General features: G+C 41.5%; 2 protein-coding genes and 1 long non-coding RNA gene across 4 annotated transcripts; 2 read left to right on the top strand and 1 right to left on the bottom strand.

Moving 5' to 3' along the window:
* The first annotated feature begins 1,830 nt into the window (after positions 1-1,830).
* Positions 1,831-6,394, top strand: mthfsd (methenyltetrahydrofolate synthetase domain containing). 2 transcript variants are annotated; one of them, XM_062548938.1, is made up of 8 exons: positions 1,831-1,990; positions 2,091-2,194; positions 2,386-2,499; positions 2,925-3,038; positions 3,217-3,307; positions 3,479-3,591; positions 3,782-3,907; positions 5,384-6,394. In XM_062548938.1, the coding sequence occupies exons 1-8, from the start codon at positions 1,915-1,917 to the stop codon at positions 6,059-6,061; spliced, it is 1,416 nt and encodes a 471-aa protein (XP_062404922.1). In that variant the 5' UTR covers positions 1,831-1,914; the 3' UTR covers positions 6,062-6,394. The 2 variants fall into 2 exon arrangements, with proteins under 2 accessions (XP_062404922.1, XP_062404920.1); XM_062548936.1 differs by lacking the exon at positions 2,386-2,499 and adding an exon at positions 2,539-2,652.
* A 3,136-nt stretch (positions 6,395-9,530) lies between these two features.
* foxf1 (forkhead box F1) lies at positions 9,531-13,147 on the bottom strand. Its single transcript, XM_062549461.1, has 2 exons — positions 11,871-13,147; positions 9,531-10,638 (listed from the first exon to the last, which is right to left on the bottom strand). Exons 1-2 carry the CDS (start codon positions 12,850-12,852, stop codon positions 10,472-10,474), a joined length of 1,149 nt encoding a protein of 382 aa, XP_062405445.1. The 5' UTR covers positions 12,853-13,147; the 3' UTR covers positions 9,531-10,471.
* A 748-nt stretch (positions 13,148-13,895) lies between these two features.
* Positions 13,896-25,136, top strand: LOC134095781 (uncharacterized). The gene is made up of 2 exons (XR_009940613.1): positions 13,896-14,117; positions 23,978-25,136. It is a non-coding gene; the product is annotated as an uncharacterized LOC134095781 (long non-coding RNA).
* Positions 25,137-27,875: the final 2,739 nt, after the last annotated feature.

Consider the following 27,875-nt stretch of genomic DNA (forward strand, 5'->3'; position numbering starts at 1 on the left):
ATGCAGAGGTTTCTTGTGAAGGGTGGTGCAATAAGTTCTTGACTATTGATCAATCGATTAGTGAGTTGAAGGTCAAGCTGGGACAACAGTGGGTGTCAGCTCCTCTGTGATAATAATCAAAGATGATCTTAACGCTTGACTTACATAAAGCCAACCACAGGCAGTAGCCTGAAGGTATTACATTGGCACTTAAAAAAAAAATACATCAATGGGAACGAATGAGTATTGTGATTGCACAAAATATGTTTGGGCAGCAGGAAGATTAAACCAAATTAGGATGTTTTTTTTTCAGTGAAAGTTCTCCTGTTACAAAAGAACTCCATTTGATATTTGACCCAGACAAACTGAATTAACCCAAATGTCTGCAGAGAATCCATCAGAGGTTGAATTTAATTTGAGTTCGCATGCACCAATGCTGCCAGCTTATGGTATAATAAGCTTCATCCTTCGTCTTACCCAAAGATTACTTAAAGTGCTTAACTGCATTCTGTTCCTTGCAGTTCATATTCCTTTTGCTTGGGGACATACAACTCAAATGGGCATGTTCCTATAGTTACTAGGAGCTACATGTGGGTATAATTTACATTGGATTAGGGGAACTGACAAATGGACGATTTGATATTCCGTTCGTCAGATGTCCCAGTGAAGTGGTATTTTGGTCATTTCTCAGACAACAGTTCATTTTTATTATTCATTAGTCGTATAGCCTATGTGTGGCTACAGCAGGGTGCTTCAGCGCTCTTTTCAACTCCAAATATGTGGAAATACAGAATAAGACTGACTTTTGTATCTTAACATTTTCCATAATATATTAGAATTCCAAAAGCTTAAGAGATACAACCAAACGTATAAAGCACTGTCTGTGAATGTCTGCTTGGATTGGTGACAGTATGTTTCAATTGCCTTTCCCTGATCCCTTTCATTTAACAAGAACCCCATACAAGTCATTACTACCATCCTCAAATATCAGAATCAAAAACACGCGGCCAGTGTATGCAATGCCTGTGACATTAAGCGTCCCCCTAATGGTTTATCAGAATTATTTGCGGTCACGATTGAATGGTGGCTCTGTGCAGTATTCCATCATTGAGATGCAGACAGCAAAACTGTCCCATGAGAAAGTGAATGATTTAGTTAGGCCTACACCTTGCCTCCTCTCCTACAGTGGTATCTGCAGAGATAGCGCCCTCTGCTGACACTCATCCTTTCTCCGGAATGATTATTTCTGGTCCACAAATCTGGTATGTTATAGTGATGTTAACATCCTAGATGTTTTCACATGGGGTCCTCGGAAGGCATGCTATGTACGGTTTAATTTCAAAGTCATTTCTGGTCATAGAGGTGGTTATTAAAATCAAATCAAAGGATTGTTTCGGGGGTTGCTGCCCCCCTATGGATAGCTGACATATTGTCTCGTGGTACACTTCAAGGTACAGTAGGCTAAATGAAAGAGAGACAACAGCAACATGTAGGCTTAAGTGATGCACATATTTTACATGTGCATCACTTGTGCATGTGCATCACTGATAGTAGGCCTAAGCTACCTTTGATTTTCAATAACCTATCAGCAGCAATTTGTTTGTTTCAAGAATTAGCAGAATTCAGAATTGACCCGCATGATACAATATGTGGTGTTTTCTGTATTACTATATTCACCAATACCTCGCATGTATTTTGCATGTTCATGTAGCAGGTCTGTTTTATGATGAGTTGACTTACACTACAGTACGCACTCAATCCAGCAGGGGCACTGTGGTCCATGTTAATATCTGAAACATTTCCTTTTCCTGTCCACCCCTTATTATGACATAGGACATACTCGGTGTTTGCGTGGATTGTGGAGTGCGCACGTGTTTTGACAGCAAGGCATGCAACGATTCTATTTTTGCCCTGCCCACCGCAGCTGCACAGTGAATGAAAGTGTTCTGTTCTTACACTTACGCTCGATTTGCCCTCTCCAAAATGGACGCAGTTATACAGATAAACCGGGGTAAAGTCGGAATATATCACTGACTGTCGACACAAGTGTTTGGAAATGAGTTGTAACTGAGTGCGTAATCTTAACCTTCATGTTTACTTGTTGATTGTAGGAGCAACCAAATGGGACATCCGGAAAAAAGTGTGGGATTATATCGAAGCTAATAATCTTGCCAATTTCCCACGGCCTGTTCATAATAGGATTCCCAATTTTAAGGTAGGTCATTAAACGATTGTCCAAAGTGACATTCTGGTCATTCAAAAGTGTCCACTAATTGCGTTGACCATGCGTGATACATGTGCATGCTTAGGCTACCATGTTCGGGTACACTAGTCTTCCGTCACTCAGTTCTATCAATGTCCATCCATACATGACACTTTCTATGTAAATTCTTTATGGTTGGACAGGGAGCTGCCCAAGCTTGCAATCAGCTCAAGGTCCTGCAGGAGTTCAGGTCCAGTAGTGTGGTCAAGGTGAACCCAGACAAACCCCAGGAGCAGGCACGCTTCTGTACTTTGGAAGTAAGTGTCACTCACCTCCTACTCTCTTTGATTCTGTAGGGGGCTCATGGTGCCTGCAGCAAGGTGTCTGAACTCCAGGTGTACAGCAGAACCAAGGAGGTCAAAGTGGACCCTGATAAACCACTGGAAGGGGCACGGTTAACGGTGCTACAGGTATTCAGTCAGCAGGGCCCTAAGGAGTTGGGCTTGGTCTGGGCCTTTCTGCAGGCCACACTGTGTGTCATCCATTTTGAGCCATTGCGAAATTAATTGGTACTTGTGGTTTTCCTCAGCAATCCTCCTGCTGTTTTCACGCACCCCCCGTCCCCCCTACTTTCCAGTGTGTTTCATTGAAATTTTCATTAAACTGCTTTTCAGTTTTGTTTGTTTGTTTCTTTGTTTGTTTGTTCATTGTGTATTATCAATGTATGTGTTCTGTCTTTCAGGCCAAGAAAACATTGCTGGTGCCCACACCTCGTTTGCGGACTGGGCTGTTCAACAAGATCACCCCTCCACAGGGAGCAAGCAAAGAGGACCTGCGTGTGTGCTCCACCTCACAGGTGACGACTTTTCACAGCTATAGACTTATGCTACACTAGCACCAATTTAATACTACAAATAAAACAAATCATTATAACATACATATTTAAAACACTGCATCTTGAAGACATGGGCCCTTTCTTCACTTTGTTTTAATTCTGCACGACATTAAATCCTACGATACCGTTTTTCCCCCAGGGTGTGAAAGATTTCAGCGTCCCGATAGGTCTTGATGCCAAAGTGAAAGTTGATCTTATTGTAGTTGGGTCTGTGGCTGTGTCTGAAAAAGGTAAGGCGTTCATACTTCAACTACTTATACTGTAGTATAGTTTTATAGTAAAGCGTTCAACTACTTATAGTATAGTTTTATAGTAAAGCGTTCAACTACTTAGTTTTGTATTTACATTGTAGCCTACTTTCTTGTTGTGTCATTTTATTTTTTTATTTTTTTTAAATCTAGGCTATCGCATAGGAAAGGGTGAGGGTTTTGCAGACATGGAATATGCCATGATGGTCGCTATGGGAGCTGTGAATGAGTCTACTGTTATTGCCACGGTTGTTCACGACTGCCAGGTCAGTCCACTTGTCACTCCTGATCTATTATGCTCATGTAATCAACAAACTACATCGCCCACAGTGCTCGATTAGCATCCACAAGATAGCTCACAGTGCACAGCATTGTATTTTTTACTCTGTATTTTGAATTAAATTAAGGTACTGATAACATTTCATTTTCTAACATTTCTGTTAATTTTGTTTCAAGGTAGTGGACATCTCTGAAGAACTAATTGAAATCCATGACCTCACTGTTGATTACATTCTTACCCCAACGAGAATTATCAAGACAGGATGCACACATCCAAAGCCACCAGGCATTGTTTGGTCAAAGGTGATTCTATTTTTCAACTGTATTTTTTGATTATATTGTTCAGAATCAGACAGATATAATGCATTGACATGGTATTTTCAGTTTTGTTCAGTTAGCCTATGTTTGATGCTCATTGAGCTCAATGCAAATCAAACCAGCTAATAGGCTTACTGGACAAAACACTATGCCAATCTCTAGGTTTGGTGAAGGGTGTGTGATGATGTGGGGCTATTTTAGTTCCAAAGGATAAAGGAACTTTATCAGGATGCATAGTATCCTGGATCCATGAAATAAGTGGCCTTTAAAAAAAATATTAAAAACTGCCTGCCCCTATGTTAACCCTATGTGCTAAATTCCCATAGGGTTGCATAGGGGTGCCAATACTTATGACCCCAGTATTTTGGGAAGAACATTATTTATGATACATTATTCATTTACAAAGAAAATTGGTGTGCTTAAAGGTTGGATTTTTCCTCATTTTATTACTTAAGCCATTCAAATAAATTTCCAAAAGATTTTATATTCTGCTTTTTAGTTAACTTTAGCATGAGTGCCAACAATTTCTGCCATGACTATATATAGCAAATTATTAACGGACTTAATGCAAAAAGTAATTGAAACATACGGTAATGCTATTTATAATGCAAATTCTTTATAGCCAATACTATCAAAATCCATTCGATTTAAATGGTCAACTTGACATATTCCAAAAGCTATTTTTGAGAAATTCACAATAATACAGGCATAGACACAAATTTACAAAGTACTGCAGCGATTGTATTATTGCCAATTGTCCTATTTTTTCAAATGTATTACATTCTTAGGCTGTTGACATCAGCCCTGATGGTGCTCCTTTCCCAGAGCATGAAAGGGCATTAAAAGGTGGTGTTGGCCGACTCTTAGAAAGGAAGGGCAAGTCTGATCTTCAAAGACCTTAATGCCTGGCAAGCCCGAACCCCCCGCATACGGCATGGAAAAAAACTGGTCAATAGGTCAGGTTAAAGACAATAGCCGTGTATATCCTGAACGAAACAGCCTGTGATCAGGCCCTTCTAAAAAAACGCTTTTCCCTCCTCCAGATCAGAAAGGCGTCTTTCTTTAGCCGCAGGCGGAAGTAAAATAGTCGTGCTGATAAGGATGAATACGTGAAGGGTTATCAGCGCTCCAAACATACAGCGGGGGTCCATTTCCCTCTGCGCAGCACAGCATAGTTATTCTATTATCAGCTGTTTTTAATGGTGCCAAAAACCGTGTGCCGGTCTTTTTGATGTTCTACTGACGTGTTTCAGGATGGGCTCAAAGGGGTTTCCGTTCAGATATATATATGCGAAACAGCGTCTGTCAGTGGAAGGTTATGGGGCCTTCTTATTGTGAGAAAGGTTCCCCAGGGTCTCTTCGAGTTCAACATCTTAGCCCTTAATACTGTACAGTAGTCAGCAGGTTAAGTTAATTTCGGTTTTGTTTTTTAAAACCAACTGTAATTTAATAACCTCTCAGGTAGACGCAGACATGTTGGAGAAGATTCCCATTTTGAAGAAACTCCGAGCTCTGGAGCAGGAGGCTGGAAAAGACGTCACGCTAAAGAAAAGTCCTGAGGGAGGGGAGAGGGCATCCAGGCCCAGGACGGAACCCAGGAGTGACCCAAAGCGAGACCCGAAAGGCCCCTCGGAGCGCCGGCGGCCCAAGGAAGGCCAACCGGAGGAGGTGGCGGCGAGGCGTGGTGGTGGCGGCGGAGGGGGGGAGAGCGTCTTGGAGCCCAGGGCAGCTGGCCAAGCTCCTGTCACCACCGTCTACTTGGGGAACATTCCAGCGGGCGTGCGCGTGAGCGAGCTCAAGAGTGCCCTGAGGGAGCGCGAGGCCGTGCCACTCCGCCTCACCTGGCAGGGCGCTCAGCACCGGGCCTTCCTGGACTACGCAGGCCAGCAGGCTGCCGACCATGCCCTCGCTGCCCTCGAGGGCCTGTCCATACACGAGCACACCTTGCAGCCAGAGCTGGCCAAGAGCCAGAGGGGGGACCGCAGGCCTGGCCAGGCACACCGCAGGAGACCCAAGACCTCCGCAAACACCGCCGCGGCAACACCTGACAACACCACCACCGGTGCAGCAGTCACGGACAAGCCTAAAGCAAAAAGACCAACCCCCAAGAGGAAGGTGGAAAATCTGCCTCCTTCCTAATAGTCTAGACTGTCCTGCACTGTCAGCAAAAAGGAAAAAGGTCCTACTGTGTTTTTTTTGTTTGTTTTGTACAATGACTGCAGGCTTGTTGTGTTGCTTATAACTTATTATTCATTTTGGAGCTTTTATCAAGCTTGGAACTGATGAATTTGCGGTGCGGTGGTTGCAGTGCTTGTGTATATGTTTTGGTGATCTAGCATAGGGGAGCACATTTTTTATTCCCCGACTGCTGGGATTAATTTACCTGAGTCTTTTATACTTCAGGAATAATTTGCTGTAAAATTCATGGAAATGTAGACTACATATGAAAATAAATTTTACTTCAAGTTGTTACACTTCTGGCAATATATTCTCAAACCTAAACCTCAAATGAAAGTTGACTGACAGAGTTCTCCTCATTCAAAAATATACTTGGGGTTGGATAAAACATATAAATGTCAAATGAAACTATTGAAGGACTGGATTGCTGTGTTTTTATTCCACAGCTGTAGTCTAATGAGAAAGGAAATCCACAAGCAGCCAAACAAGACGAATTGTGTGTTGGCCCCTTTGTTTGCAAATTTAATTAGTTGCCTTTGGCCTTTTCAAGCCAGCATGGCTATTTTATGAAGTGAAGGTCTTCTCACTTTGTTCCACTGTTGGAGTTCCTCAATTCATACGCAGGGGAAGCATATCGGGAGGCTTGACAAGTCCAATTAGTCTGGCTTGGGTTTGGTATGCTAAGGCTTCAGATAAGATGACCCCTGAGCACAGATTCGCAAACGCTTGTCCGTGCAGTGGTTGTTGGTCGTAAGCAGGATCACAAAATCAACTTATCCTATATTGTCCAAGAAATAACTCTTCTAACATTTCACTGTGACATGTTTTTTTTCTCTTTCTTGTTAATTTTGGATCATAACATTTAGCTATACACATGCAGCCCACAGTATCCTCCCTGTATGCCCACCTCCATCGTTTACAAGTTTATTACTATTACTTGTTGGATTTTTTGACAAAATGTAGGTCTTATGTTTTTGTTGTTGTTTTTTTTCTCAATCATGTATGCTTTACTGTATTCCACATGTGGTTTCTCTTTTGTTACATGTTCTGTGAAGTTTTGAGAGCCTACACACAGTTTTAAAGAGAGACACGGGAATGTGTAGGCAGCAAATGGCTACTGCATGAACATATAAGTATACAGCGTGCTCGGCTGCTTCCAAAGCCTCTTCTTTTCATTTTGAGGCAGATGTACAAGATCAGCATGCCTCTCCGCGTCTCCAGCCAGGCCAGTACAGGCGCAGGTCTTTTTTTTTTTTTTTTATGGTTCTGTCACCCGCCCTGGCTAACAGCTGTGGGCCGGTAACAAGAATTTAACTCCTTGTCCGGGCCAAAACGCTCCGCTCTGGCTAACGTCATCAGCAGGCTAATGTGTGGTCCCAGCTCCACAGAGAAATGTGGACTTGCTGCACCCCCCTGCTCATACAAGGAGAATTTCTCTGGGTTCAGCGCTTGGTCACTAGTCAAGATAAGGCAGTAATATAGGCTAGAAGACAAGCAGAGGACCAATGTGGAGAAGCTACCAGGCGCTTACTCAACAGCAGTCCTAATTTCTGTATATAGGCCTGTTTGACTATCAGAAACATGTCTAAAGCCACTATTTAACCTGTTGATGAATACTATACATGATGAGTTGTGTGTTTGATTGAACTAAAACCATGAAGCCATGTGAGGTATAAGAGAATATAGATAAATGCAATTCTATTGAATGAATGATGTTTTGGATCATAACAAATGAAACATTTCATGACTGCAGTCCTCTTTTAGGAACCCTCCGCTTGATAAACCGGATCTGTGATCATCAATATCTTAACATTAGTTTTATTTGATGGGGACAGATTTTCAATATTTCTGATGAGCCTTTTGTAGTTAAGTAGCCTAATTTAGTTACTCTCATACCTAGATGAAACTGGTGGGTTATTGGGATAATTGAATCAAGCAATGTGGAGATGTTTGGGAAACCACTTTAAGCTCAACACATTTAGATGGGTATATAGCAGAGAGAAAATTCATTGCTTAATCAGGCACGTTCACATTAAATTAATCTTTATTGACATTGTTCGTCCGCAATTAAACAGTTAGAAAACAAGGAGCTAAGTTTAAAGTAGGCCGAATAGCATACGCAAAAGTCGGGCTCATAAACCAAAGGTTTATAAAGAGCGGTCTTGAACTAAACAAATAATACACAGAACAAACCAAGTGTACTGGCTTAACTGGGTCTGTTAAATGTGAGTGTAAAACATCTAATGCAATTGCAGTTCTGAGTTACATAAGACTTACAAGAAAACAACAACCAAAAACATAGGCCACAAACAACACTTAGGCTCCATCACATATTTCTCAGCCAGGCTGCGTCGGCCCATTTCGCGTCTGCAGCAACTTAGTCAAACATGGCATTTTGAATTTTAGATGTTCTGCTTATCTTACTTATAACATGTAGATACTTAGTAAAGGTATCCGGGCCTACACTAACCAGCGACATCTTGCCAATAGGTGCCGCTAATGCTACACGACAATGCCTTTGCTCGAAATTAACATTCTCAAATGAACCTAGTTTGGGTATGTTCCTTTGACATCTAAAGGGCTGACTTAATATGAATTGCATGACCACCACGTGTATTGATTTCTTAGATTTAATTTTACTATCATAACCAAGGCTATTCTGACATTAAACATGACGGCTCGTGCTCAAACTTCATCTTAAAGGCCGCAATGCCTACTTGCTGTTACGCACACGAGTTACTATAGCCTTAAATTATCTCCTACACAAGGCAGCGCTGCGCACACACATAAATGCACCCACATCTCAAATCTGTACATAGTGTGTTAACCACTACCTGCAGGTCATATGCGACTTTAATTGAAATAAAAGGCCCACGGCCTGTTCCACCAACAGAACAAGGTTGTCTATTCATCACAACATTATATGCCATGTCTGTTTTGGCCTATGTGAGAGGTAGGACTGGATTGGGGAACTGTGGTCATACGATCTGGTCGTGAGTCTATCCTGCGAGATTAAATAGCCTACCATGCATAATAGGCCTATTTTAGCGTCATGTAGCATCCCATTTTAACACATTCTCTCTAAGACAGATTTTCCATTCTAGACAGTCAAATGAACCAAAAACCAATGCATTTCGCAAAATTATAAGCTTGCAGAGCTCTCTGATACAGTGTTAATATTTGAAAACGTGCTTATTCTATTTTTTTTAGCAAAATGTCAAAACCCGGGGAAGAATGCTTGCAATTGCTTTGGTTACGTATCCGCAGGAGTTTTGATAGGCTATTCATCAAGTGTTACCTATCCATAGAAGAATTACATGGTTGTCAAAACCAGTCACTTTTTCTACGCTTGGATTTTAAGAAATAATGGGTTGCCTAGTATGGTTACATAATGTGAAATACATCCATAATTGAAAACCATGACACTTCATTTGAAAGGGAAAACAATTTTATAGACGTTTTCAACAGTTGAACAAACTTCATGCCGATACGTTTAATTCTATACAAATCGTGAGTAGTTAAAATACATACTAGCCTAATCTAAAGCAATGAAAGTAGACAAAAAGTCCACTCAACGATATTACATCATGTACAATTTATAGTGCTGGGAAAAGTAAGACGGGTGTCAGTATGTATATATACACCAAAATAAAGACGAATAACTAACAGTGCTTACATTTATTCTCCATTATCTATTGAACCTCAGTAAAAAAAATCCTCTGGGCAAATATTGCCAATAAAGCGTTCAATATGTGGCGATATTTTTTACAATTAAAATATGCACAGAATAAATAAAATGAGTTGCGCTTTGGTATTTAAAAGTGCCTTCATTTCCCCTCAATTTCATTTCTGATTAAAAATAAAGTCAGATGAAGTCATAAAATAGTGTTGCCATTAAAAACCCGAGTGAAAAGTATAATAGAGAATCATTTTTGTCTAAAAATACAAATGAGTTGGAAGAAAAATACAAATTGTCAAGTGGTAGTTATCCGCCAGCAGAATTATAGTACCGAGCGGCTGCAGGGGTTGAGATGCATTGGAATTATGGAGGCTGTTTGCGGCGTTACCTTTGGTAGTGGTAGGCCTACGCTGGCAACTCGGGAAATTGAAATCAAGTCAATGCACCTTTCTGGTTATTTCCCACCGCAATAACGGTCACTGAAGTCGTGGTTCTGCGACTGGATCCACTGTTCACTGACACCAGTGACTGGAGTTTGCTTCTTGGTAATCTTCGCAGTCATGAAAAGCCATCTCTGCTCTAGGCCACGTTGGTATGGGGCTGCGACTGAGCGATTCCCTTGCTCCCCTACAGCTGCATACTAGGTTTAGTGGCTCTTAGTCAGTCTTGTCTTTTAATTCAAGATACTGCCTTCACATCACGCACGGCTTGATGTCCTGATACGCGACTTGTTGTGCATGATGATAATAAGACCCGCTGCTCGGTGAATGCATCGTTGACGACGTCATCGCATTGAAGGAGAAGACGAATTCCTTCCTGTCGCACATGCTTGGAGACTGGGAATGATACCGAGGGATACCTGTAAGACAAGGAGGAAAATTGGTATATTTTACACGCCTTCATAAACCTTAGGAACAAAATGTGGCTGCCATGTGTAACTGAAAGGACTCAGAAGGCTCAATCTTGAAAAGTAGAAACAAAATGTTTTAAGCCTGAAAAGTAAGACTGAAGAACCGCCCTTACGTACTGAGTTTATATCCAATAAGGCATGGATATGAATGAGACATGTGTCATAGCCTACCATAATATTGGAAGTCAGCACGATTGCTACATTAAACCAAATCAAACTGCTCTGATATTCCTAGTTTAGTTAAGTATAACAGGCCTAATACGAGCACAGTTACAGTTAACCAAAAACATCACCATTATAGTAAATAACAATAATAATGACTATAATAATAATATACATATTTATACTAATAATAATAATTATGTAATATAAATAAATAAAAAGCAAGAATAAAATATGTGCGGATAATGTGTGTCCCTTTAGAAACATCAAGGGACTTCAGGTTCAAATAATTATATTAGCAAAAAAGCCAGTTTTTCACTAGTTAAATAATTACGCAACTGCTTACATAAAGGCCCTTTAAACGTATTTATTTTATCAACGTCTTGTAAGCACTCTCGGTTGTCATCTGTGTCTTTACAGGGAGGAGGGCTAACAGGCCTGGAAAGTGGGTTTGAGGGTGGTAGAGTCTGTAATTGACAGTCGACTGCTTGCACGCGAGTCCCTGAGGACTATATGCCGCAGGGCAATCAGACTGGCTCTGCTCGCGCATGTTATCATAGACTCTGGATTGGCACCGTCCTAAACACGTGTCCCTACTGAGATGCCCTGGGCCTGTCTTCGATGACCCCGTCAAGAATGTATTTAGAGACCATAGTCAGGTTTAAAGTTTCATCCATTCGCCCTCAACAGGGTTATAAGCCGGTTTATATGACCCAGTGTAGCCTTATATTGTGGAGGGCCTTAATCATTACTGATAGACTACCCTCGTATAAAACACAGCCTCAAAGAGACAAAACGCGCTCTGATTATTTCAGAACGTATACTCAATTTATCATGGATTAAACGTGACTATATGATTATTTTAGTTGAGCAGATTTTGATCGAAATTAGACTGATTTAGCCGGATATATTCATGACAATGTCTGTGATTTAATACGGACTCATTTAACAACTCAAAATACTCATTTGGTTTAAATCTGATATAGGAAAAGCTGTGTGACCTGATTAAGTGACATTACCTTGTAAGTCGGTTGTGCCGTGTCCGTTCTGGTGCAGATATGACTGGTCAAGAGAATGCGTTGGCAAGCTTGGCTGCAGTGGATTCGCACCGGGGTTGCATGGAGACAGTGGCTGCTGCTTGATGTAAGAGGCCCCGTTATTCAGCGAGGACGAGGGCGCAGGAGCCCATGCGGATGGCGTGCTTGAGTAGACCGGATGAGGCTCCATGACTCCTCCACTGGTCAGCAGGGGAGAAGCAGAATTGTCGTGGTGTGGGTACTCGTTCCCCGTGGACCCCGTGCAACTTCCCATGTAGGAATGTCCACCGTTGGCCGACAAATGTGACATCGAATGCCCTGCCAACCCCATTCCGTCCATGTTGCCCGCCAAATGTCCATTCATCATTCCAATTCCACTCTCTAAAGATAAACTGTTTGGAGGACAAGACAGTCCTCCCCCGCTCCCTTGGAAGTTATACGACTCTGGTAGATGGTTGAATCCAAGTCCGTTCATCATGCTATACATTGACGGCTTCAACGCTTGACACTTACGCCTGAAACCCCTTGGTCTTCTGCGGAAAGATCCCTCCTCGAACATGAACTCACTGGCCGGATCGATAGTCCAGTAATGGCCCTTCCCTGGTCGACCAAGACCCTTTGGCAATTTAATAAAGCACTCGTTCAGGGACAAGTTGTGACGCACGGAGTTCTTCCATCCTTGATAGGAGCCCCTGAAAAAAGGAAAGCGGCTCTGAAGAAACTGGTAAATCTCACTCAAAGTCAGACGTTTTGTAGGGGAACTCTGGATGGCCATGACGATCAGGGCTATGTAAGAATACGGCGGCTTCTCTGGGCGACGAATACCAGCGTTTGTCTTCTTGGTTTTGGTTGTAGAGGAGGCCGTCTCCATCACTGACGTCTGACTGTGCGGCTTTTCCGGAGCAGACATCGGACTGCTTTGGGCAGGAGTCTGCACTGAGGGCTGCTGGACCTCGGCCGTCATTTGGTTTTAGGAGTTCAGTCTTCAGTCAAAATCTCCACGTTAAAACGAATAACAATTACTTAATAGGTAGTCTTTTTCAAACTCTTGTACTGACCTTTTTGGCGAATAGAAACAAAATAGTCGACAGCTTATGAAGTTGTAGCCGTAATGCGTGGACAAAATGGTTTTTATCTCGTGCGTAATTACGTGTACCCCGCAACTGGTGTCCCGAATTCCTCTGATAGTAGCGTCCTCAAAAAGCAAGGGACAGGAGGGAACTTCTTTCAAGTTCTGTCGCACTCTTCTCGTCTTTCCTTAGGAGATCGCCTTTTACTTATCTGTTGCCATCAGTGCCTTCCAAAGCTCTTGACCGTCCGAACGTCAGAGGAGCCTAGAGGCCCGCCCAGTCCCCTCCCACTCCGCTGGGGTGGGCTCCCGGAACATCTGCCCGCCTTAACTCTCCGTATGATTGTTTTTTTCTAATTTCTAACCTGTAGAGTCCAGTGCGTTGCCAAGTGAAGAATATTTTATTATAGAAAGACTGCTTACTTTTTACATTTGAATGTATTCAAACATGTACACAATAATTATACTAATATGTATATACCTCCAATATTTTTGGTAGTTCCAGGTTAGGCTACACGATTGCTAGTTAGCATCTGTATGCTCATAAACCTAGGGTAGTAATTCCAATTTATAGTATAGGCTTTATTCATTAGCAATATTTGTTTCTTTTTTGCACCAAAAATATTCCTGTTTTGCATTTGTGTTCCCCAAACATTAAGTAGCCTAGTGGGTGTCGCCTGGCATTTTGGAATATCTGAACAGCTTTTCTAGTTGGGCCGATTTAAAAATTCAGGAATAAATGTACAATTCTATTCTATTCAAAAAGTTTGTTGGAAAGGAAAAGCGGTACCCATTCAAAAAACCACGATGCTGATTTCTTTTTAAGATAGACAGGAACATGGGCAGGATGTTTATACTGCAAAATGTAAACATTTTCCCTGGCCTTCTTTAAATAAAAAATCAAGCAAAAAGTCCAGCTAGATCAGCTAATACGCTGATGATACATTGTGCCCGTTTGTGAGAGCACTCGGCGCAGCATTTGGATACTGTTTTTAAACATGAATACAGAAAAGGAGAAAGAAGATAATATTTTAGCTGCGAGAGAAGGAGAGACACCCTTAGTATGGCCGAGCTATGAACCTAGAAACTCGGATGGAGCCTTCTGAACAGCGCCCTGCAAACCTTCAAGATGAACCCCGTTATTCGCAAGTTCAAGGCAAGTAATTAGAATCATGTCAACTATAAACGACGACAAAGTGGACCTGTAGCCTAGCGTTTTTGATTAGCTCTAGTTTGTGACATACACTGATGCTGTGTAGGATACTGAGTGTGTACTATAAGATACAATTTGACTTCGTGGTCATATAAGTAACGAGCTGCTCCAGATTATTTAAATCCAGCACCATATGTTATTTGTTTTCAAATCGACGTCTTTTCACGTTATTTTCTTTGCAGTAAAATAAACCGGGAAAGATCGACTGTTCTATCCACTAACAGGGATTTAAAATACTAAAAAATATGTTCGTGACTGTGCTATAACAAAACCATTTCAAGCCAAATTTGCGCAAGCCTAAATATACATTTTCCGCCGTCTGTGCGTGGCAGAGAACTTCTGCTATTTTGCCTTCAGCTGTTGAAAGCAGTAGTGGTATTCATTGATCCCGAGAGAGCTCGAGATTTCTCAGTCTTCGCCCCCTCGCAGACGGACGGCCCTGCAGGTTCACTCCGGGTGGCTCGCGGGTCCCTGAAATAAGATATTCTGGCTGCTGTTTTGGTTTCTGCCAACTTCAGGCCTTTCGAAGCAGTCGGATTTAATATGCACTTTTACACACACAGCTCTGTACATTTAGTTCAAGCATGTAAACTACAAACAGTTAGCAAATGCCAGTGTGCACTGTGCACAACTTTCACTCCTGATGCCATTGAAACGTGTTAGTTGACACTGCCTTAAAGGTGCAACTATTGACACTGCCTTATTGTAGTTGCATTAATTATCTTACACTGCCATTAAATGTAACTAGGCTATCAGACCCACATTTTTTAAAAAATAAATAAATAGATAAATAAATAAATGATCCGTGACTTTTTAATAACCCATGTTAGAGAGACAAACCATTTATGTGAGGGTACCTCTTTATAGTAGCCTGCTCAAAATATCACATGTATGCCAAGAACAATGCATGAACGTTATTGTCATATATAGCCTAACACTATTGAGTTACTTTGCGTTGTAGCCTACTGCAAAACATGTATAAAGTCAGAGCGTGCGTGCCCCTGGTGACCATAACATACAAATCCTCATGACCAACGTGCAGTTTGGGTGCAAGGGAGATATTTGATGGGGTGGCCAGGTTTGAAACCCAAGTGAGGAATGTATATGGCTAGAAGTATTGTTTTAACCGCTCTACAAGGAGCGCCCGCTTGGAATGGGGCCCATGCATTTATCAGAGACATGGACCACCCAGCGCGCCAAAGAACTAGGCGCGCGCCCGTCTTTTCTCTCTCCCTGCATTTAATTACGCTGATGACTTCATTCCGAGAGCACCCCTTGTTTCGACCCGTTCCCCAAAACCAGTGCCTTTCACACTCTTCCCACCCCTCCACTCTCCAGGACATGCCCTCTACAACCTGGCTGTAGTTTATAGATAAGGGATGCTTCAGTGTTTACTTAAACTTGTGGCAGAGTGTGCATGCGCCATGAATTATAGATCACCCAGCAACCATGATTGGCATGCTATTTAACGACACTGAAAAAGTGTGTCCACAGAACATCAAAACTACAACCTCTGAATGGATTGGTATCTGCAGATAGAGTTATGCAATTTTAAAAAAGAAAACAAGCATGTTTAATAATTGCATCGACCCACTGCGATTATTGGTTTTAATCTATTGATAGCAGTTCTAAATGTGATGATAGCACTTGTATTACTATAGGCCCATTGTAATTAATTGAATCAATTTATAATTTACAATGTAGGCAAATTCAGCCTATATTAGCTTAGTTGAAATCACAATTTGTTCTTTGCGTGAATTGATTATTTTTAAAGGTCTCATGAAGAGTCCATTAAATTAGGAAATTTCAAGCTCTTTTTTGGTCCCCCATAACACAGCCATTTTTAAACCACTCTCCGAAATCCTTCCCGGCTTCCACTCACTTCTTGAATGCGCGCTCATTTTCCATGACGTCTGCCAGTGAAATATTTGACAGCATTGCATCCTCTGGAATGCACAGTCACTTAGGTAGAACAATTCCTCATCGCTGGCGCAACAGCGTCACTAAAATGTTCATTTTGCTCGATTGATATATGAAATAATTGCCGTTTTGGCAAGATGGGTTCACGAGCTTTTGGAATGTCTTAGTTAGAAATAAACGCACACGGATATAGCCTAGTCTTTCCTCCTGATAGCCTTACAGGTGATATAGTTTTAGTTTGAGCGTTTTAATTTACCATATCGCAAGTCATTCAATATTGAACGCCTCATATTGAACCCCGTTTTAAACCCCGTTTTGAACCCCTATTTCATCAATAGCCTGTATATGCATTTCTAAGCAGATGTTGTCACACACATCTCTAGCCTATTTTAACCGACAAATCACTTATAAACAATGTGGCTATCCATAATTCTCAAGTGTAGGCTAGTTGAGCAACTTGTGGTGTTTGGCAGCTTGATGCCCTGGCTCTGTTACTATATCAAGAGCTACTCAAATGGATGGGACAGACCAGGTACTAACCTGAAGAAACACTAGCCTATTTATTGTACTGGGGTTTTAAAATAATTAATAATTGGAATAATTGGAAAATAATTGGAATTCCAAATCGAGATAAATACGAAAATGTAGATTATCTGACTATCTGATATACAGACAAGGAATTCCAAATCAAGGTAGGCTAGATGATAGAAAACTACGATCCATCTTTGCCGCCCTCCATTTTTAGGTCCAACCGGTCAGCTGAATGTAGCATTTGAAGACTTATTCTGGAAAAATATAAAACGAATGTGTTTTACGTTTTTTTTTTTTTTAAAGGAAAACGATATTTTAAAGTATATCTATTAATGTGTTTCTTTTGATCAGTTAATTTAATTTGGACAGCCCCCCTTAAGAACAGTGTACGTATTTTAAAACCATATGATTAATTCGGAAACTTACATGCTAGGCCTATCGTAACACATTATTATTTTTATCATTGCTATAATTATTAGTATTAGTATCATTACTTTCACATTATCTTTGGCTGTGATTGATCAGTTAGCTTGCATTAGTTCATATGAATATGATTGCATATTGGTTCATATGAATATAATAGTGAAGAAACACCTGCATGACCCTGTATATGAAAGAAAGAAAGAAAGAAAGAAAGAAAGAAAGAAAGAAAGGAAGAAAGACTTTGTTGATGTTCACTGATTGAGAGAACTGCTAGCAATACAGTGGTAAAGCTTCACATAGCCAAATAATTTCCATATTTTTGGTGATAAATTACCTTTACAATGTGATTCATATGTAGACTGCGTTACTTGTAATAAAATGTGAACGATATATTTCTAGATTGTTAGCTGAACCACTGTCACTCAAGTTTTCTTTAACACCTGTAGGGCCTATTATGTGTAAAAGAGTTTACCCAAATATTCTCTTGATGGACATGGTGGTGAATAGGCTATTTCTTGACATTATCTGAAACACCTTTCACACCACTATGCATATTTGAAGGAGGTGGATAAAGATGCAGTGTTGCGTTTGGATTCTTAACGCAGTTTTTCATAGGCTACACAAGTATTGTGTCACTGCGTCATTTGCTAAAATGAGCAAGGTAAGCGAACTGATTGAGTAGCTATTATCTCAGTTATGATGTAGCCTACAGAAGGATGGCCACTGAGAAACGTTTAATTAGCTGCTCAATGAGTCTCAGGTGATTTCAAATGATATCTGAGGGTTTGTGCAAGCCTACCATGCGCCTCATAGCAGACATCATTATCTTTTTGATATGAGGTAAATCCTATTGCATTCTCTGTGCAACGCGCGCGAGCGCGCGCGCGCACACACACACACACACACACGCACACGCGCATACACACACACACACACACACACACACACACACACACACACACACACACACACACACACACACTACAGCACACTCACATCACTTTCACTTACTCAGTAGGTGGCCGTGTATATTTTTGTTCAAGTGCTGTTTATGTGAATGAAAAAGGATGGGATTACACAGAGGGCTGATTGCGCTCATTGGGCCGCGGGATTGATTTGAACTGTAGAAGATGGGGGCCCCACCCTTTCTTGTAATCAGCGGCGCTAAAATCGCACTGTACGACTTTTTAATTTCCTTGGCGAGAATTTGCCATTGCACCCTGGTGATTTGGTGTGGTAAAGACTAAGAGGCGGGAAGGCAGACTGCTTGCATCTTATGACCGTGACGGGACAAGTACTTAACTGTACCAAGTCACTAAAGCAACAGAGAAAGGGTCAAGTGGGTAAATCGATCGACCTTTTTTCAAAGCAACTAATATTGACCATGTTCACATCACATCACATCACATCACATCACATAACATGTCTACAGTTGCCTTGAAAACAGCTCTTGTCGTTTACTGCACGAGCGAACGAGATAGCTCCATGTCATTGGTCCCCACACAGCATCTCTTAGTGGTTGAGGATAGGATGGTGTGGGCTAGCCTATGAAGCAGGTGAATATTGGATAGGGTTAGGTTGGACGAGGTATCTGGGCAGGACTACCCTCTATATGTTTACAGATATTCATCTGATTTATTTGCAACATATCAGTATAATGGTTCACTTCGTATGTGTTCCACAACCAATTCCCCATACGGTCACATCATATCAACGTTCTCAAATACTCAGGTCAATAGGCTATGCTTATCGCTGAAATAGCCTACAAAATGCGAAAATTATAATTTACGGAAATGTCTGAAACAGAATGTCCAATTTCGGCCTATATTTAAATGAATATATGCTTGAATTTCTAGGACAAGAGATGCGTGACTTGAATAGGCTAAGCATCTGAGATTTCCACTTGTAGCATGGTTATATTTACAGCAGCGAACTAAATACATAGGCTATATTAAGATATGGTCTATGGGTTTAAGGCTAAACCCATTGAGAATATATCTCTGTACCCCAAAATATTATACTTTTTATAATTCCTGCACATGGACAAAATATTTAATTAGTGTATTCAATTACGTCACCAATAAAGGAGTCGCGACATTTCAGCCTATTTGCAATGAACCCCCAACCCACTTACACCGGACGGTTTGTTATCCTCGTTTCAGATCTTCACTCACGTCAGAAACAGAACTTGACTGAAAGGCAAATCTGCTTGCTGGCTCGCGGGAAACACAAAATAATAAGGGACTTGAAGGGGCTTCATGGTGGTCCTAAGTGGGTGACATGGTCATTGATCATTTGAATCTTACCCCAAAACAAGCACGAAGCCTCCTTGAGAGCAACGATGACCTCTGTCCTGTATACTCTGTCTCTTGATACTTGTGTCCAGACCTCTGCATCTCTGGCCAGATTACCCAGAACTCTCATCATCAAATACGCTCTCTAAGGCAAATATTTTGATGTCTACTTCCTTTCGACCAACGCGTATACCTGACTGCCACGGTGGAATTCTCCGGTAGGCCCATGTTTACTATATCAAAGGTAGCTGTCTCTAAATCAAAGTATTTCTGTTTGGGTTGTGATTTCAACTCGTGCAAATTAACTTACAGGGTAAACCTGTTTCGGAAATACTTAAGACAACCTAAATTCTTTATTATTGCTCATTTTGTTTGAGCGCATAAGCCTCGTTTGATTGCGCCTGAGCTCAATAATGATGCGTACTTTAGCCTACCTACATTGCCAATAATTGCTCAGCAAGAACAATACCGGCATATTTTATAACAGCATTATGGAAATTGAGCACAACACACAACGTTAAACTAAATTAAAACCAAATAGGCTACTATTATTATAAGAAATAATACGTGACACTCAAATGTGTTAACATTACACAAACACACGACCCAAATCTGCATAGCCTATTTGTATAGCCTATTTTTAAATTAATCAGTTTCCCGATATTGTACAATATTTGCACTTATTTCTTTGCCTTTGATACACTCTTTAGTGGTCTCGTGGTCTCAAGTCAGGCAAGTGCCAATTTCTCCCTAGATCTCAAGCATCACCAAGTCATCCCTGAGGCATTGTCAAATGAAAATCATAGAGAGATGAAGCGCGGCAAAGGCCTTTATTGTTAAGGCACGCACGTTTAAAAATAAACATAGTTTTCTTCATTAAAGCCTCAAACGTTGTTAGCTCTACAAGAAACCAATTAAAAATAAATTAAACAAATGCAACAATTTCATTGTTCTTTGGATCAAATGAGGTACTTTTACAAAGCCGCATCAAAACTTGACACGAGTGAAGGGCAGCAGCCATGAAAAGTTGGCAGGACTTGAATTCGTGGCAATAAACTGAAACTGGTTGAGTGTGGCCTATGTGAAATTCCTCTGCAAGCCCAAGCCCAAGCCCAAGAGTTTTATTTCAACTCAAAATGACAGCATTCTAGAGCATACCGAAAAGAAAACAAGTAAACAAAACACATCCCGACGGATGAAACGAGCGATTGAGATACGGTTTCATATTTCATTTTTCTTCTTTAAACTGGAGGAACCAGAATACATTGGGAAGCGTAAATATGTCTCCCTGATGACGGTCTGACCACAACACGTTCGTTTTGCTTTAGGATTATAAAGTCCTTTTCCGTTTAGCACTTCTAGGATACAAAAAGCCTCGCCAGTATACCACATGCACGCTGATGAGAATATGCGCAAAGGGTCAGAGGATGATAATGGAAAGGGCTGTGATGGTGATCTGCAGTCATGTGCAATTCCTTTAGGATACTAATTGCATTATTTTATGCAGTTTAAGTTACAATTTCACTTAGGCAAACAACTAAGTTATTCAGGAAATGTCATGTGTAAGTGTGTCACCAAGCATTACATTAATATAAAAAGCCAGTGCCACGTGCGGATTGATGTAACTGTGAATGATGTAACTGTGAATGATAATGAAGTTGTAAAGTTATCAGGTTCATGATCAATTCGTTTTACCAATTATAATTGGCATCACTGAAAACAAAATGGTCATTGCAAATTAGCTTGACATGATTTCAGCATTGTTCTTTAGGTCTTTATCTCTCATTCATACTTAATTGTATGTATTTCAATAGACCTAAATCTTTTCAGTATCATCAAACCCTTATTTCCCCTGAACTGTCTGAACTGTGTAGTCTATATAAAGTTACAGGGTTTACAGGAAGGCTGATCTTCTTATCAAAGGGATCCAATGAAGTACCTCCATCAGTTCCCCATTCTGCCTACCTCCTGCCTCCTGTTAGAATTCCTCACAGACTAATGATAATTGAGAGCTATGGATCGCAAAAGATTCTCTTTCTCCTTGGGGGCGAAATGCCAGAGAAACCACTATAAAATTGCCATTTTCCCTCTCTCACGCACTGCTCTGTGCTTCCTACAATCCAGTCCGGCCTCTCAGATCCACAGATCTACACACATGCCTGTGGGAGGGTGGCTGAAAGGAACCCACTGTGAAGTTCGTGTTTGTGTTCTTTTGCTCTGCCACCCCCTAGACCCCCCCCCCCCCCCCCTCACACACACACACACACACACACACACACACACAATTAACCAGAGTCTGTCCATGTCAGCCCATTATACATCAGTGGAGAGACATCACACAGTAGACATCCACTCAGGCTGAACATGAGAGAGTAGAGCATGGGTTGGTGTGGTGGCGTCTGTTGCAGGTTTAATCTTTTGATATACAGTGATTTGAATTTAAAGAGAGCGCACGAGAGAGTCAGCGTTTGCATCCGTACTGTATTTACATGGCCTCGCGGCTACTCCCCCCCGCCACCTTTCCCACTCCACCACCACACTTTAAAGGGGGATTTTCCTGTGGGGAGGCTATTCGGAAAAAGCAATTAAGAATTCCCAAACAGCGCACAACAATAGACGATGTCGTTGTGCAATGTGTTGTTCTTCAGTCTCTTAAGGTTTTCCTCTGAGACAGCCCTCAACTATTTTTGAACCACACTGAGGAGGCACCTTCTCAAAAACCTCAACTGAGTGTGGGGGCAGGTAGCCAGAAGGGGTGGGGGGGTGGAGTAAAAGTCAGGATGGGGTGGTGGTGGTCGTGATGGTTGTGTGTGTGTGTGTGTGTGTGTGTGTGTGTGATTGTGTGTGTGTGTGTGTGTGTGTGTGGGGGGGGGGGGGTTGTGTGGTGATTTCCTCTCTGAAGTTTACCCCATCTCTGTTCTCTTACAAACAAGGCTTGGCAGCTTACATTATTATGCTTGTACAATCTACGCTCGTGTAACTTTGAACCCGGGGCATATCCTCATTGTCTGTGGGAACCGATAGCCAAGCTAGTGGTCGGCTTTAAGAATGTTTCGGAAACGTAACGTGATTCGGCCCCATAATGCCTTCTCCCCACAGCGGAAGGCCAGGGTGGGAAAAAGGGCTGTGAGCATTTCCTGCGCAGAGGGGGGTCCCAGTGATGCATCAGACCGAACTGGCATCATGTGACGAGCAGCCCGCCAAGGCACAGTTTGTGATCTCAATTGGAGAGGAGAGGAGAGCGAGGGGAGCACAGCAGAAGCCCCCTAAATTGTTAATTGCTCCAGAGCAAGAAGAATGCACACCAGCTGAATTTGAAAGTATGGGTAACTCTACAAGAGATGGCCGCTCCTAGACAAAGAATTATACTCATAACAAAGAACCATAGATGCTACAAAACAAAAACACAAATGTTCGTTCACTAGCTTAAATAAAAAAAAAAAACTCCTACATCTAACACTGAATAATACTTCTCAAGGACTTTCTTTAGAGATTTCTAAAGCTGCTGGGTAGATGAAACCGAATTACTGACCAAAGCTCATACATTTATTTAGTCTTCTGCTCGTTGCTACGTCTACGCCTGATGCCAGTCGTAATGACAGTATAATGAAAAAGGGGGAGGAATACAGTGGTGGAGCGGCGGTCACTGAGCGTGCTCCGAGGATGAAACAGACAGACACGCCGGCCAACAAGCAAGACAGCTAGCGTGTGTATCCAGACGTTGTGTGTCGACTGCCAAAGGCTCGCTCCCTGGGGTTTGTGTAAATGTCATAAGGAGCACACAGGGAATCTTACGCCCAAAACCGTCAAAGGGCTTTTTATTTCCACCTGCTCCAGACCTCTTTCCGTTGGCCTGCTCTATAACAATGGCACTGGAAAAGGCTGGAGAGTGCTTCGTGACAGCGCTAAGATTGATGCAGGATTATGTTTGGCCCTTCTTCAGATCTGGTCCAAAAGGGAAGTAGCCTACCCACCCCCCACCCCCTACCCCAACCCAGCCACACAACCCCCCCACCTCTATTCAGCACCAGCACCTCTTGTGAAACGAGGGCTGTAAAATAGGACAATGTGCTGATCATGACTTTCTCAGAAAATACTTTTACGTACACAAAGACACTCTCATACACACAGATGCGCGCGCATGCACGCACGCACGCACGCACGCACGCACGCACGCACGCACGCACGCACGCACACACACACTCGCCTGCACCATACACAGTCTCACACAAACATACGCACGCGCACTCAGTCAACCGTACACGTTATTAGACATTCTGTACAATAGATATTCAAACACGCCGACCAAAAAAGTGGCAATTGCTAGAAAAGGCAACTTGGCATGCATAACCAAACAGGCTTTTCACTACTCGTAAATCAACTCACCACTACATGAAACAGGATAAAGCTCATTTACGCTGTGCCGTCATGTCCAAAAGCACCGCACCGCATCAGAATAGGTTTTCACTCGCTCATTACAAAAACAGGGGGGGAGAGCTCCATCAGAAAAGAGATACAAGCAGCTCATCAGGTTTGCATTCTTTCCATTTCTGCAGGGCTGGAGAGAGAGCGATCATTCGTCTCAAAATGTCTGTTTTTTTCCCCCTTCTCTTCTTATTCCCCTTTTACTTGTAGGGAGAAGAGAGTGGTCTCACGCCGATCTATATGGCTCGTCACCTGAAATGACAGTTTCTGTTCTCGGCAGAGATCATGGGTGTCTGGACGAACGTGAACGAGAACAAGGGGTACGTGCAGCTTTGCGTTGTGCCACACGGTGAGCACTTTGTCAGATCGCCCTCCAGGGCACTGACCTTTGACCTCCAGCACGTGTTTATATCTAGTGATTGATCGGATAAATAGTGATGAGTCACTCCTCTGAGTGTGTTTACGTTACAGAGTCACGCAAGGAAGGGAAGGAGCGCCATGGTCTGCTAAAGTCAGAAGAGGGAGAGAAAGTGAGAGCGAGACAGGGAGGGAAATCTATTTCTCTCTCTCTCTCTTTGTGTGTCTCTCTCTCGCTCTCTGTGTATTGTGTGTGTGAGTGTGTATATGTGTGTGTGTGTGTGTGTGTGTGTCATAACAGTGCTAAAATTAGAAAACCTTGGCGAATGTCCTGTACCTGCAGGTTGAATCACTGCTGCTGTATTGTCTCTGCAGAAAAGGCTGGAGACGCAGAGCTGCAATAAAAACGATAACAGTTCATTTCCAAAACTGCACAAGTGAAACTGTAGAGCACAAACAATGACATAATCTGAGTTTCATCAGAGATTAAATCTAACAATGCAAATGTCACATATTCTGTACAGTTTGTTTGAATCTACTGAACCAATTTATTTATATTCTCTCTTGAGACTAATTGTCTACGTTGATGTAATTCTAGTAATTTTGAGCTGAACCAAGTGCAAGGATATCTTTATTTTCAACAGTACATATGTTCCTATTTGTGGTTCTCTGTCACTTTTTTTGATTTGATGCATTATTTGAAAATGAAATGAAATAAAAGAAACTTCATAGGACATGTCCTGTTCTTTATATGAACGTAACATCACTGTAAAATTCAAATATTACTCATGCACTTAACTAGCACACTCTACTGTGACAGGCTCTTTCGTGTTCCCAAAATATTTTTGTAGAGTGTATTCTGCCGTTGCAACTGAAGCAAGCAAGCCGCCTTCCTTCTCTATGATTAAAAAGCAATATCCTACCCCAGTCTCCGGCACTTTTTGGAATTTCACAATTGTTGTTTTTGTATTGCCGCCTAAGTTTGCTCAACCCTGTAAATAAAATGCATGCAGTCATTTGACAGTTTTCCTTCTGATTTGTTTCTCCCTGTTCAATTTGAGCCTCATCATTGACCTGTGCTGTGGATACTCTCCCTGCCACCCCCCACCCCTCCACCCCCCCGTCCCAAAACTCACACATGTTCCCACAATGAGAGAGTCAGCAGGCCTTATTTTGGACAGTTTCTCTTGAATTGTAAGGCCTGTCAAGGCATTTGATTGATAGTCGTGTTCATCAACATATTATTAAGTAATCAGGGCTCACCACAATGACTCCTGTACCTCCTTAATTCCAGCAAAAGGTCTGACATTAAATGCTAATTAAAGACTTTTGAAAACTGTTTATTTTCTGAGAGCCTTGTGAGAAAAATAAATGCACATTTGGTTTTGTACGGCATTTATATTTGTATCCTCACAACGCAGTGCAAAGTGAAGTAACCAAGTGATCATGTCTGTGTCTGTTGCTAGTGTACCTGCTTGTGTGATCATTGTCTTGGGAGAAAGAAAGTCCATTGGCCCAGAAACTGAGACGTACTAATATGACCTTGAAGTGCATACATTTCCTTATTATTCAAATTATCATATCATCATGTCATATTAAGTTAATGTCATATTAAGTTAATGCAAAATAGAGTTAAGAATCGTATTGTAGGCTACATTTGTTAATGTATGTCTGCTCTGGGCAATGTCTTAGCCTATATGAAAATTATAACTATGGTCTTATATAAATATTGGCACAATAGGATCCCTATAAAGTACCAAGATATTGTTTTTGGCTGAGCATACTTTGTATGCAATAGAGAATCAGCAAAGGAGAGTAATGGTTACATATCTGCTGATATCACAGCAAAAGGGATTACGTTATTTTCTAGACAATACTGGAATGTAAATTGAAAAATGTTATGTTTACACAGTACATAGACTGCACTGTAGCCTACTGTGTGGGTGCATCCTAAATTAGCACACAATCCTGGTGATCTCAAGTCTACCATGAGGTCTGCAGACTGACATTAGTGATGAACAGCGACTTGGTAATGGGCCATGTTTTAGGCTGAAATGGTGGTTTTTAAAAGCTCAACCTCATTTCATTGCTATGGTCAATTTGATATGGGAGTCAATCAAATGGCAGATGTTTTGTGTTGCGCTATTAAACATATCCCTGCTAGAGGGTAATTTGGAGAACGTTATTTTGAAACGCTTTTAATGAAATAGCGATTCAAATTGACACCATGTAGGCTATAACAATAAAACCAAGACAACATTGTTCGATAGCCTACATAATACATATTCATAACAGGGGTGCATGTTTGATGGAACAGAAAAAACAGCAATAGGTTGTTTAGAAATTCTCAACGTCGCACAATGCACGTGCATTTTTTTGCACCTGCTAAAAGTCGAGAACGTGCGTCCTTGTGCATGAGCAAAGACATGCTTTGCTATACTTACCAAAGATGTCTCATTATATGTTTTTCGAAAGCTTCATGATATATCTACATGTGGCAGATGGAAGGTAGGCTGCATGCTAAAAAGATTAGCAAAACAAAACTATCCATCTCACTTCAAAACGTGTCGCGCTAAAATATTTCCTCGAATAGTCAAAAATACAGGTTTATCTTTAGTTCAGTCAAGGGAGCATCCCAACTGCACTCAGATACGCTAAAACAACAAAACGGTACGAACTGCAAGTCATTAAATTCAAGTCAGTCGTGAATTGTTGTAGAATACAGACCCCGGGCTAGTTTCTAGGTTTCTTCAGCCTGTGAAAAGGTAGACAATCTGAGTGTTTATGACCGAAAAAGCCGGTTGCCTTATTGGTGTGTCTGAGAGCCTCACTCCCTCCATTTCATTTCTGCGATTTACTAGGCTACTTACCAGCCAGAGGAGACTGGTAGCCTAGCTGTGTTCCTCCTCTACTGAGAAACTTTGCTTTAAGCCTACGGCTGTGTTTACAACATCATTATTTATTATGGCAAGGATCTCAGATTTTATTGGTTTTGTGGGTCTGAAGGAAAATATCAATCTCTGCTCGAAGGCCCATTGAAATGTTTGCTATTTTTGGTTAAGTGGATAGGCTTCATTAGAAAAGCAGTGTAAACAGCAGAGAAATAATTACATGGAACAAACACTAGAATTCTTGAGAGGCTTAATTACAAATCAAATATGACTTATGGTTGTTGGAATCTTTAAATGCCCACTGTAGGCTAGAATATAGAGCGCTTGATATTTTGTGGATTTGTGAGACAATATTTACGCTGTCACACTTAAAATCTTAATTTATGTAGCAGATATTGGGGTGGTGGTTTTGGGATATTATTTAACATATTGGTATGTTAATTTAACAGTTCATTTTCGATAGTGAAGGATTGCATAAACTGCTCGTTTGTAGATCTGATATAGTCTTGATCCTCCTATGTGTTCCTCGGTTTAAAAGGTTACTTCATATGAACATATGGATACCAACAACCTGAGGAGCTTCTGGAATCATCTTGTAAATACTGCCTAACTTTCTCAGATTAATGACCAAGGGTAAGTCTGAAACAAGGCCAATAAACTGTTTCTCAGTGCTACAGACAAACCACACTCCACACACACACACACACACACACACACACACACACACACACAAACACCATTTCCAACATCAGCACAACACATCAGCACTTACATACACTACTTTTATTTATTTGTTGCCGCAAGAAGAGCTGAAATACAATACTTTTACTTTCCTTATACACCTACAGTATAATGAGGTGTACA

The sequence above is a fragment of the Sardina pilchardus genome, chromosome 11, assembly GCF_963854185.1.
Source record: "Sardina pilchardus chromosome 11, fSarPil1.1, whole genome shotgun sequence".
In the NCBI taxonomy this organism is placed as follows: domain Eukaryota; kingdom Metazoa; phylum Chordata; class Actinopteri; order Clupeiformes; family Clupeidae; genus Sardina; species Sardina pilchardus.